This window comes from Vulpes lagopus, chromosome 4 (genome assembly GCF_018345385.1).
Source record: "Vulpes lagopus strain Blue_001 chromosome 4, ASM1834538v1, whole genome shotgun sequence".
Lineage (NCBI taxonomy): Eukaryota > Metazoa > Chordata > Mammalia > Carnivora > Canidae > Vulpes > Vulpes lagopus.
Window position 1 is genome coordinate 50,700,102 of NC_054827.1, and position 12,986 is coordinate 50,713,087.

The window sequence follows — 12,986 nt, forward strand, 5'->3', positions numbered from 1 at the left end:
CACATCCATTTTTATAGAGAAATTTTTTAATGTATGTGCTCCAGTTTAAGAAGGACTTTGAAATCAGGGGCTGTACTTATATTAGATAAATTAAACTATTTTATTTTTGATCTAAGAGAGCTTAAATCCTAGGTTGAAGAAGATTACTGACAAGTCTTTTTTTCTCTCAGATTTACTAAAGGGTTTACAGCCAGGAGTTCAGCATGCAGCAACACTTTCCCACTCACCTCTGCCTACACACTTACAGCAAACATTCAATGGTAAGAAAGCCACCTATGTTTTCATCTTTTAATATTTATGTAGATTTATAGATTGGATTATAAGTCTTTTCTGAAAAGTGAAAGGGATGACAAAGGTTGGAAAAAACATTTTCGTATGACTGAATCTTCATTAGCAACAAATTCCTTGTAAGAAAAAGGAAATAAGTAAATGAGATCTTTTGTTACATGCAAAAAAAAAGCCTTTCTGAAAACATGTATTTGTTATATTGAAATGATGACAAGAGGATTTCATAAAACAGTGTACAGAAATCCCATTGTAATGGTTCACATGTATTGCGGGTTTACTAAGTGCCAGATAGTTTTGTGACTACTTATATGTATTAGCTAATTCAGTCCTTACAACAGGCCTGTGAGTGAGCTAATGACGATCCCCATTTTTATAGATCAGGAAACTGAATTTTGAGATAAGCAACTTGCCCAAGATGATAATCCTAGGAAGTGAGCCGAGATCCAAATCTGGGAAGTCTGACTTGGTAGGCTGTATTATTATTTTTTTTTTTTAAGATTTTATTTATTTATCCGTAAGAGACACAGCGAGAGAGACAGAGACACAGGCAAAGGGAGAAGCAGGCTCCCCACGGGAAGCCCAACGCAGGACTTGATCCCAGAACCCCAGGACCATGCCCTGGGCCAAAGGCAGACACTCAACCACTGAGCCACCCAGGCATCCCTGTAGGCTGTATTCTTAACCATTACACTCTTCTGCCTTTTTAGCAATGATTCAGTCTATATGATCCAAACTGTATGCATGAGATACTTGCAGGCCAACTAGATCACCCTGAAATCTGAAATTAGATAGTGGACACTGCACATCACGTATTGGCATCCAGGTTCTTGCTTCCATCATCACTTGACCTCGGTAGGCTGTCCATACTATTCTTGAAGACCATTGTCAGGATCTTTTGGACAGAAAACTGTTCAGCTGTTCTCTGAACTTTAGTGGTTGGATGGGGCTTTGCTATTCTTCTCGGTCCCTGCATTTAAAATAATCTTGAGGGATGCCTGGATGGCTCAGTGGTTTGGCTCCTGTCTTTGGCCCGGGGCATGATCCTGGAGTCCCAGGATCAAGTCCCATGTCGGGCTCCCTGCATGGAGCCTGCTTCTCCCCCTGCCTGTGTCTCTGCCTCTCTCTCTTTCTCTGTGTCTCTCATGAATAAATAAATAAATAAAATCTTTTTTTAAAAAAATGATCTTGAACAAGTTTACAGTTGACCACATTTAGAAATGGGAGCTATGTGGCAATCACAAGGCAGCAGGTTATATAATTAATCCTGTTAAAAAACCTAAGTGGTAAGCTGCCCCAGACTCAGCCCTCCAAAGAATGAATGTAACTTTTATATAGTCACTTTACGTAAAATATAAGTTTCTATAAAGGCCTAAATAGTAAGTATTTTCAGCTTTTGTGTTAGTCTCTATCACAGCTACTCAACCCTGCCACTGTAGTGCAAAAACATAGACAAATAATGTTAACATAAGTGTAGCTGGGTACCAATAAAACTTGTACCAGATGGTGGGCCACATTTGGCCCTTGGGCCAAACCTCTAAGGAATCATAGTCCAGTTAATAGGAGTATTTTATTTTGCTAATTTACCCCTGCCTCTTTGAGCACAGTCCTAGCCATTTTCTGATAGAATTTAGTCATACCTCAGGTCAAATAATTGTCTCTACAAACACAAGTACATAATGTTTCCTTGTAAATGGAAAAACCAATTCCTCAGATGTTGTCACCAGAGTTATTTTAATAGTGTTCTATTTATACAGCTTTTGAAACAATCCTGTTTCACTGATCTATCTTTTCTTCACTAGAGCCAGTTTGGTTTTTTGTTTTTTATTTTTTCAGGTTTTACTGGAGTAATTTAGATATCACATAAATGAGCCTAGCAGTGTGACATGGTCCTTTCCAGCCATAGGATTGATCTTCTAGTACCGTAATTTGATACTTTCACTTGTGTGTCTCTACCATTCATTCCTCCCCTGACTTTTTCTCTCAGGCCTAGGAGATTAAGGCTCATTTTCCTTGCAAATTAGGCAATAACCTATTAAACTTCCTCTACATTTTGTTAGCTCTCAAGGTCACTGAGTCCTACTCTTGCCCAGTTTAAATAGAATAACCAACATTTTCCCAACAAAAGTTAAAAAGCCATGTGTAAACCTAGAAGCCATTGTTTCCAGTAGCAGACTTTTCCTATCACAACTTTTGCCAGGTTAGGACCAAAACAAAGTCTCAGCTGGATTTTTCACTTACTAGTATATCCCATTCATTTACATAAATAATTGAGAATTAACTATCAAATGCTGTGTCATGGCAAGAAATTTAATTTCACTTGCAAGAAAATGAAATTGACCTTGTCTTCTAAAGGAATCAAAAGATATGGTAGGGGGCAGCCCCGGTGGCCCAGCGGTTTGGTGCCTGGCTTTGGCCCAGGGTGTGATCCTGAGGCCCCGGGATGGAGTCCCACATCGGGCTCCCTGCGTGGAGCCTGCTTCTCCCTCTGCCTGTGTCTCTGCCTCTCTGTTTCCGTGTGTCTTTCATGAATAAATAAATAAAATCTTAAAAAAAAAAAATAGCATTTCAACTGAAACCAATTGAATCATAGTCACTTGAGATAAAAGGATCATTTTTGTTGAGTTCATTTATCTCCTTAGGTTTCTTAGCTTCTATAATGTGCTATACCATGTAAGATATTAAAGGTTGTCTTTTTAGTAATGTCATTCACATGGAAATTAAGAGTTAATTGTTCTCCTTATTTTTATCTATTGTTTTTTTGTAACATGCTAACCCATGCCAATTAAACATCTCTCTTCTCAGATGGAGGCCAAAGTAAAGGGGACACTAAATTACCACGGAAATCTCAGTGACTTCCCAGCAAGCGATGGAGATGAGACACTCAGCTGGCTGATGGAATCTACCTGATGGGAAAGTCCTCATGTGGTCATAGGGCTGCTGTTCTGTCGATGTTTACATTCTCTCGTCCCAAGCACTGTGGTGAGGAGGAAAAAAGGAAAGAAAACATGACTTGAGTAAAGCCAGATGCAGGAGGAAGAAATGCTTTCGTGCAAAGTTAGTGACCTTTGGTCTCCTCTAAAGAAAGACAAGTTACCATATTAACTGACTTGAAAGAGACTCAGTTGTCAAACCCACAGAAGTACAAATTTGATTTTTCCCCGGGGAAGGAAGAAGGAATCTGAGGATTTGGGTATACTCCATCCATCCTGGGGGTTGGATTTGAACACTTGTAGACATAATTGCATAATAAAAGGCAATATATCTGGAATTAGGCCAGTTTGTCAGGAGTAACAATCATGTCTATTTGAGTGGACTATGCAGCAAATTTGCCACACAAAAAAATTAATGACCCTGTGTCTGATACAGACAGTAGCTGAGTAAATATTGTACCCTCACAAGTCCTGAACAAACTTGAATCTTCTCCAGTGTGTAGCAATTTCCCATGTAAATCAGTGGACTAAAGATGCTTCAGGAAAGTTATTTTAGCACAGTGATATATATTATTAAATCATCGAGATTTTTAAAAGTCAAGAAATTTAGCTTGTTGCTCTTAACAGATGAAACTTCGATGTCCCCTTTTTGTAAAAGGGTCCATTTCCTCTTCCATTCAGAAGCAGGTACCTAACTCTTCTTCAGGTGATTTGTGCATCTGGTATTGACTGATTCTTATTTCCATTCTTGATGTTAAATGTGGCTGTGTTCACATTTTTCTCTTCAGAAGTGGGGATCTTTGACGTAGGGCTGCAACTTTGGTGCTCTTAGCCCTTGCAGGCCTACCACTCTGAACTGTAAATTTCCCCAGCTTCCCCTTGGTTCACAACTTCTCCTGGTCTTTTAGCTAGTGGTACTTCAGGTGATTCTTAATTACTGATATAGACAGGTATAAGTGTGTACTGCACATGCTTCTACATTGGTCATTCAAATGGCATATATATATTTTTGGAATTTTTAAGATAGTATTTTAAAGGGAGGAATTACATTAGGATCATTATGTGTACACGGGATTATTTTTTATAACAATCACAATGTATTTTTACTCCCTGTATCCAGTGTAGTGAATTTGATTTGGAGCATTTGGGATCTTAAAGCTTTATTAATATTTACTGAGAATATTGATATGTGAGTAAACCTGCAGATAATAATAAGACTGCTTAGTTATTATTATAGCTTCCTTATGCAAATACATCTGCAACAAAGGATGTTAAGGGAGAAATTTATGGTTCTTTTTGGATACATTTGATTTGTTTTTGTTTTGCCTCATCATTTATCTTGTCTCTGGCAATCTCTCTTTTTTTTCCTCCCTATTTAGGCTTCTGAATGTTTTCAAACTGTAGCCAAGATTGGTGTAAGCTTGATCCATTTATAACAAAAAAATAACCTAGAAAACAGTGTCAGATTGGTAGTAGCAAGATCACATGTTTTCCTTACAAGTTTATAAATTTATTCAAATAAGTATATTAAATAAGTGGCCCTTTTCTCCTTTTATAAGCAAAAGTCCCAAATAGCCATTAGGACTGAATAAGTTACCACAGATCTGTTCAGATTTGTATCACTTGTATTTTGACTTCAAAGTCACATTGGCTTGCTTCATAGCAAAAAGTTAATAAGTAACTGAAAACTTTAGTTCCAAGAACTTGTTACAGTAAGGGGAAAGGATTATTTCAGAAGAATCGATGTAATTACTTGCCTCTAAGAATTTAGTTTAGCAGTAAAACAAATAAGAATGTTGTGTCAACCCCAGTAGATATTTTGGAAGGATATTGGGATGTTCCCGAGAGATTTGACTTGAATTGAATATGTTTGATTAAAGGTTATTTGGTTTATTTAATTAGCGAAACTTACCCAATTCTTGAGTTACTCTAATGTAGTATTCCTGTTGCTTTTACCTAAATTGGAGAAAGTCATCTTTGCTAATACTAATACTATACAGGAATTTTCCTTTGGGAAGCTAGCCTTGGTGTCACTTCCCACACCACGAGAGTCAGAGTGCATGTTAATCTCTCTTCCTGCTGATAGTTGTGCGTGCATTCATCTGTTTGCAGATATACACAGATTTATTCCTGTATACAAATCCATTACTAGTTTAAGTCAGGGAATAATTTCAATTTCTTAAGTCCATCAGTTCTGAATCATGCCACATAAAGATTCCTGATGATTCTTTTGTCTCCATTAGAGAAGAACAGGATTATCAATTCTTCCCCCAAGTATTATTTTATAACTAACCAGTAAAAATATCTGAAGGCCCTTGGTCAGAGAAGTCCATATAAACGGAGATGATATTCTCTTCTCTTCTGTCTTGATTCCGTGAGGACGCCATATCCCTCCCTCAGCCCTATACCACATTTTCACTAACTTACATCCGTTTCAATCAAGACTACGCTTTTATGTTGTACAAATGAAACAAGCATCCTTATATTTCTTAATAGATAAGTATGATCAGAGAGCTCCTACATGTAAATACAGAACTATTTCTTTTCTAGATCATAACATTGAAAATGGTGTCCATACTTTATGGGCACCTGTCTTTACAGTTTTTCTTACTAAATACAAACATATAAATTGGTTATTTTTTAGCACAGAGACTTGTGACTCATACTGTATTTTTGCACTTAAAAAGTCAAATTATGTTATTTTTTAAAATGGTGAGTAATCGGAAAGGATATAGAGCAATGTGTATTTCTGAAGAGCATTAGCAACATCCCAATGCAAAAATAATCAGCACACTTAATTATGTCCCACTCAGCGGGATTCTTGATTCAGGAAAATTAAGCTGTTTGTTTTCAATTGTCTTGTATTTAAATTGCCTTCAGTGATGTATAAGCTGTTACTGTACATACAAGTTAATCCTCAGTATTCACAAGCAATAACGGTCAGCAGAGTTGTCTTCAGAGACAGCAGTGCTGAGCCTCAGTTGGAGACTGTTTGGGAGCAAAGTGTCAAGCTCATTCAGAGCCTCCAAAATCAATGCAAGCAATAATTCCACTATAACTCAATTGTAATTCTTTCTCATCTGCTTCTGAGATCAGAGGGTAAAAGAAATTATGGTTTAAAAATAACCTGAAGAAAACTGGGAAAAAGAAGTGAAGTTAATCTGAGGAAATCAGAGATTGTGTTCCTACATTCTTTTATGCCTACCACCCCTTTGATGGATGGTGTTAGCCCAAATTATATATATTTTTTAATATCACAGAAGTTGAATAGGGTTTATTGCATCACTGAGGTAGGAGGAAAAAAACCGGGCAGATACATGTTTGGATACTGTGGGTTTGACACCTGTCTGAAAACAACTTACTGGAAAAGATTTTTAACCCAGGATCTTTTTTTTTTTTTTTTTTTTCCCCAAAGCAGATCTAAATTGTTTACTACCCAGGTTTGGAAAGGGCAGGCCCTTCTAGTCTTTCTTCTCCGGTTGCCCTTACCACACCCCTTCCCGCCTCTACTTGGTTCACGACAGTTTCTGAGATGGAAACTCTACTGTTATTCAAACTGCCATTGATTGTGAGAACTCTCTGTCCCTTGGGACCGTCTCCTAGAACTCCAGTTGTCTATCATACTTGCTGCTACACTTGTACAATGAACTTTGCCTGTATTGGTCGATTATAATCTAATTTACAGTTCTTTAGGAGGTTTTGTCATATAACTTGACCCATCCATGTATAGAGTTAGGATACTTTATTTTAGGAGTGTACCATAAAAGCACACTGGTCCCTGTATTCTTTTTATTATCACGTAGGTTTTGAATTTGTGTTGGCTTTTTGTTGTTGTTGTTGTTGACGTTTTGTTTCTCTTTGTTTTAAATTAGAAATAGCAGAATGAGAAAAATCTATAATCAGGCCAAACTTGAGAACTTTCCCTTGTGCTTCAGCATTATAGATTCTGCTAACCATATGTTCTCAAAAGGGGCACTTTTACTTTCTATTGTGCATGTATGATGGTTTTGTTTTGTTTTTTGCTTTTGTAATGAAGCAGAAGAAAAATCCAGTCGTGGGTAAATGACTGATGACAAACATGTTATGCAATTTTATTTTATAAAATTGAAGGGGAAAAGTTTAACTCTCTGTAAATCATTTCTTAGCTCTGGTAAAATGCTTATATTACTCCTCTAAAACATGCTCAATTCAGGCCTTTGTCTTTGTTAAGTGCCTTTTTTTTTTCTTTCTTTTTCCCCCCTCTTGAAAGTGTTCTCAGATATCCTAAAGTACAGGCTAATAAGTCAGGGGATTCAGGAGGAAGAATCTCAAACTTGCCAATGTCATGTCATGCTGTAATACTCTTCCTTTTCTTTATATGTATAAGGATATATGTGTAAGATACATACATATATATGTGTATATATATGTAATATATATATATATAAATAACTAGTAGCTGCTGTACCATTGCATCCTTTTCAGACACATCCCTGTCAGTGTTTGCAAAACTTCTGGCTTGTTTATTCCATTGCTTTTAGTCAATTGAAATGGGTAGATTGGGAAATTGTCTTTACACAAGATGCTATCTTCCCCCTTTGAATATGTTTGTTGAAGTTAACAAAAATACATAAATATAGTAAGTCACTTATTTTAAGTAAAATAAATTTAGTGGACTCATTGGCTATTCCTGGATATAACCCACTGCTCTGTGCCCTTCACACTTGGCATGGGTAATATGGAGAAAGCATTGGAATAACAAGAGTCTTTTGAGGGTCCCATTGATAAGGCGTACTGTGGCGGGCAAGGCTAAGGATGTCGGGGAGCTAGAGTTCGAAGCTCGGTTTCGTATCTGAATAGGTTTTGAAGGAAGTTAGCAACTTTGTCAACATTAAACATGCATCATATTTTCTTCTGGAAAATAAGTTTTGAAGAATTCATACAGCTGCATATCTGTTAAAAGGTTAATAAACTTAGAAAGACTTCAGATACTCATGTATACACTCATATAACCTATACTATTCTTGAGAGATCTTCAGTTTTCTTTTCATCTGCCAGATAATTACATTTGGCTTAATCTGATTTTATGGCTGTTTAGATTTCTCCCTTGAGCAGAATGGCATCATCTTCAGTATCTTAAGATTCATCTGTTTCTTGTTGGAAACAGATCTGCACATTAAGGGAGACTAAGTTGAACCAATCCTGAAAGCCCAGTACAAATATGTCTAATAAGTGCCCCCTTTTAAAGACCTTTCAATTGGGAAGAGGAGACAGGTGGCTAACAAGAAAGCAGCGGCTCCTGGTGGTGTTACCTGATAGCCAAGCACTTATCAGGCAGCCTCAATTCAGACATGTTACTCTGGAAATACTCTGTTTAACAGGGGGAATATCATTTAACCTTCGTGCCTCAGATTACCCATTAGAAAATTGGGTATAATAATATTCACCTACCTCCCAGGGATATCAGAGACTTTACTATTTCAAAAATACTTTGAGTTTTTCTAAAATGTCCTATATAATTAAAGTATGACCATCTTTCCACAGAGGCTAAAAAACATTTCCCTGTGATGGGTATAAAAAGTACCGTATGATTTTTGAGTTTAAAGAAAATCACTGGAATTCTACTTTAGATGCATATTATTTAAATATATTTGTGTGGGATTAAAATGGTTAGTTTCAGGTTAACAGGTGTTGGGGGGGAATAACACTAAGTTTCTTAATTATAAGTAGTTTTTTTTAAGCCTTTTATGATGTTAATACATGTGTGATTTTTGCCAAGGTTGTGGAGCTACAGCTAGGTAAAGTTTGGATGGTTGGTTATTGGAGTTGATAAGTGATCCTGAAAGTTTTATCTCCCTCACTTTAACATCTTCTCAATCTAATTTCCTTATATCACTTGTTTGGTGATGGATAGTTAAGTTGTTAACTTTCGAAGAAGGAATGGGTGTCTTCTCATTCTTGTAAATCAGAAATTGTGTACTATTCCTGTCACTACAGGTATATCCAGCTTTGCACCGAAGGGGCAAGCACTACACGCAGTCGGTTGGGTATACTGTTAGCCAGTCTACCTTTGTGTAACTTTGGCTTCTTCCACCCATGAAAGAGGTGGAGCCATCCACTGCTCAGGTTGTAGGAAAGTGGGAGGGGGGAGGCAGGACTCATTTCTTAGCTGGGGTGTGGGTGGGAAGGGTAGGGGTAGAAGGAAACATGTTTTGCCCATCTCTGAGGAAGATCATTTTATCCCACCTCTCATCCTGGCATGTTAGGTCGGGATACTTAGAATTTTCCTTTATCATTTACAACAACAGGAAACAATGGATGCTGCGTTTGTAGTTAGGGCTAAATGCTAAGTAAGCAACAATTGTTAGAGTGTATAGATTTAAATTATAGCACATATTCAGGGTCAGGAAAGAGAATGTAGAGGGCGAGAAACTGTTACCCAGCTCAAGTGAGTCGAGAGCACCAGGCCCAAGCAGACAAAGCATCTGGGTTAATTCCCACAATCAGTGGAGGCCCGTTTAATCTCTTAGCGATAGGACATTTTTGTCTTAAAATAACTTTTTGGTTTTTTACTGCTTTTTCCAGACAAGGCCTTAGTTAGTAACTTCTAAATATCAACTATGCAGATAAACATACTCTTTATTTTCCACATTTTCCCTCTTTTTCCATTCTTCAAGTAATAGCTGTTTAATGACTTCTACCCAAAGAAATAAGGCATAAGGGTTTTGTTGAATGTGTGTTTGTTCCTCTAGGGAAAATTAACAGAAGCATAAAACAGAGATATTTTTTGTGTTAATCTATCCTAAAATGTGAACTTTATATTCAGACACTTAAGTACAGATCCTCTTATTGGTGCAAAACTGTAGTGAGAATCATGAAATGTCTTTGAGTCTTTAGAAAAAATCATCCCAGTGTTCAATTCTGAGAAAATACTAGATTCTGTGGCACAGTGTTCAGGTTTGTAGAGCTGAACAGTTGGTCAGACTCTAATTAAAAATAGCTTTGAATATTTAATGTTGAATTCCTTCTTCCTTCTTACCTCTAGTTTGAGCTCTTAAGTTAGTCCTTTCATCAGCCAGTTGCTACACTAGGATATTGGTTGCATATTGTTAAGAGTCTGGAGAGAAAAGGTTAGATTTTCACCTCCTTTTCTCTCTCACTCTGGCCGTCTTTCCTGGGTCTCTGCTGCCTTCAGAAATGAAGTGTATAGGCAGAGTCTAGGACACTGTTCCTATCCTACCACAGACTCCGAGACAGGAACTAGTACGATTATCATCAGACTGCCTTTGAACAACTTGATAGTAAATTACATTTTTCTCAGATATTCCCAAAGTATTATTCGCCTAAAAGTAGCTATTTGTGATCTTTATTTAATTGCCTCAGATTGTGATTCTTTAGCTTCTCAACTTTCTTACGTATTGCCATTTATAGTGGGCTAGCAGTTTTCTGAACTGTTTTCCCAAACAGGTAAAGGATACTTTCAGAAACCTCAGTAGTATAATTAAAAGGATCTATATGTCCAGGATTTGGAGTCATCACTGGTGACCAGAATTGTTTTTTCTCTTCTCCCTTGTATTAAAAACTAGATTTCTTTATCACTATACAGTGTAGTTGCTACAGTTCATGGCTTTCTCTTGATACTTTTCAAGGTTATTCAAAAGAGATACAGACCTTTGTTAAGGGCTCTTATTTCTCATAATATTCTGCCTTGCTTATTTTCATACTTCCTCTAGAATAAACCTGCTTTGCAAAGGTCTGCGTCACACAGGCCATATAAATTCTTAGAACCAGTTTTATGCTCCTCAGAAAACTCTGTACGTTATTTGCTCCCGTTTTGCTAATGATAATATAATTCTATTTTATCTTAAATCTAGTTTTAAAATATTTTATAATAGAGCACTAATGAACACCTAATTGAAATACAAAAAAAAAAAAAGATAACTCTTACTCAAGATAACTTGGAAATATTTCTGTTTTTGAAGTGAACAACTCCTGTCTACCCTCTAAGCACATTGAAGTGTCAGTAGTAACTGAGATCAGCCAGTCGGCACGTTTTTCTGTGTGACAACCTACCTTTAGTTTCTTGAGAAAGACCTTACCTATCCTATTTTTTCTGTCCTTGCAGCCATACACTTTCTGTGCTTTTTTTTTTTTTTTTTTTGGTGGTGGTGGTGGTAGGGGGTGATGGGTTATCATCAATTATTCTGTGCTGCGTGCAAGGTTAGCATGCCCTGTACCAGCACAGTTTTTCTTTCCCATTCCTGCAAAACTACCAAGGATTACCCTGATTTTAGCTAGGGACACTCAAAGACAAGTTATTCTCAGCTGATGAAATTATTGCTGTTTATATGGTTAGTTAGAAAGTTGGCCATCTTTGTCCAACTTTTTAAATCCTGGCTATGCCTACATAATTAATTACATATACCATCTGAGACTTTCTGATAAGCAAGGGGCCCTTCCACCAGTAGAGGCAGGTTTCCAACCTACAGATAATTTCCTCCCATCTATGGCCAGCCACAGAAAAGATTCACGCTTTGTATTGTCCTTTTGTTAGCTCTCATTGAAAAATTATATTATAGAAAATATCAAAAATATCAAATTGTCCTTAAGAAGAGTGTGTAATCTGGGGCTTACCCTTCTGTTTTGATCACTTAAACATTGTCAAGCTTAAAAAAAAAAAAAAGAAAAGATACTTCTGGCTGGTGAGAATTTTGTGCCCCAAATAATATGTTAATCAAGTTTACCAAGGTAACTAAATGAGGGGTGTGTTTTCTCTCTTTTATTACAAAAGAACGTTTATTTGCAGTTGAAAATTATTGTGGGACTGCAGATCTATTTGCTATAACTGATTGGGAATAAGGATTCTGATTTTTAGCCTGGGTAAGCACATATTTCCAACACTTGTGATATGAATTTTGATAAGGGAAAGACTTTTTTGTTTGGTAACAGAAGGAAAAACAGGACTTATTTATACAGTGAAAGTTCACTCTGTAGAGGAACTTCCCTCCAGGTACACATCTTCCTCTTACTGTAGCCGCTTCCACACTTGATAGAGATGCCAACATGTTCCACAACCAATCTTGAAGGAAGGAGCCTAAATAATTGCTGCTCCTCTAGGTGAAGGGCACTGATCACTGTCTTGTATTTGTTTATAGGGAGGTGCGTTTTTGCTAACTTGAAGGGATATACTGTATTTTAAATAAGTGTGTGACTTAATATTTTGGGATTTTTTTTCCTCCTTTAAAACTGGACCTGAACACAGCTTTGAGTTGATATTTGTAATAATCTCAGGACCTGAAAGATTGTAGCATTTAGTGTGTCTTAAAAATTATGTACTGTACCAGCCATGGATTTTTGTAAATATACCTGTCTCCCTTTTTTGTATTATTTTAGTAAAAAAAAATAATAAATTTAAATAAAAGGGGGTGGTGATGACATGTGAATGGGTGTGGGTATGTATGTGTGTGTGTTTGTATAAGGCTCTTTTGAGACGAACTGGTGCTTGTTTAATTTCCGGCTCTGATCAGAGCAGGAATATGGACAAACTGCTGCTACTGAGCCCTGCACTGAGCCTGGGTATTTCCATTTCGTCTTTCCCCATGGTTGATTGAATATGGGCTGCCAGGAGTTGACTAAGAAGTTAAATTCTTCTTCCCACCACCATCTTGCCTTTGCATTCTCTGTTCTACACACCCTTTGAATTTTAATGGTAAAGCTTTCCAAACTCTGGGTGGTTTGCTGGTCTCTAGTTTTTAGAGAGCTCTTGTCACTATTTTATAAGAAGAAGAA

At 37.0% G+C, this 12,986-nt stretch overlaps 1 protein-coding gene across 6 annotated transcripts in view; it reads left to right on the plus strand.

Moving 5' to 3' along the window:
• UBN2 (ubinuclein 2) overlaps positions 1-12,613 on the plus strand; it is a 72,525-nt gene extending 59,912 nt beyond the window's left edge. For 5 of the 6 annotated variants that reach the window (XM_041752091.1, XM_041752094.1, XM_041752092.1 and 2 more), the window contains 2 exons: positions 171-260; positions 3,091-12,613. In XM_041752091.1, coding sequence (XP_041608025.1) covers positions 171-260; positions 3,091-3,140 — 140 coding nt within the window. In that variant the 3' untranslated portion in view covers positions 3,141-12,613. The remainder of the gene's footprint in view (positions 1-170; positions 261-3,090) is intronic. The other variant, XR_005987315.1, reaches the window with a different exon arrangement.
• Positions 12,614-12,986: the final 373 nt, after the last annotated feature.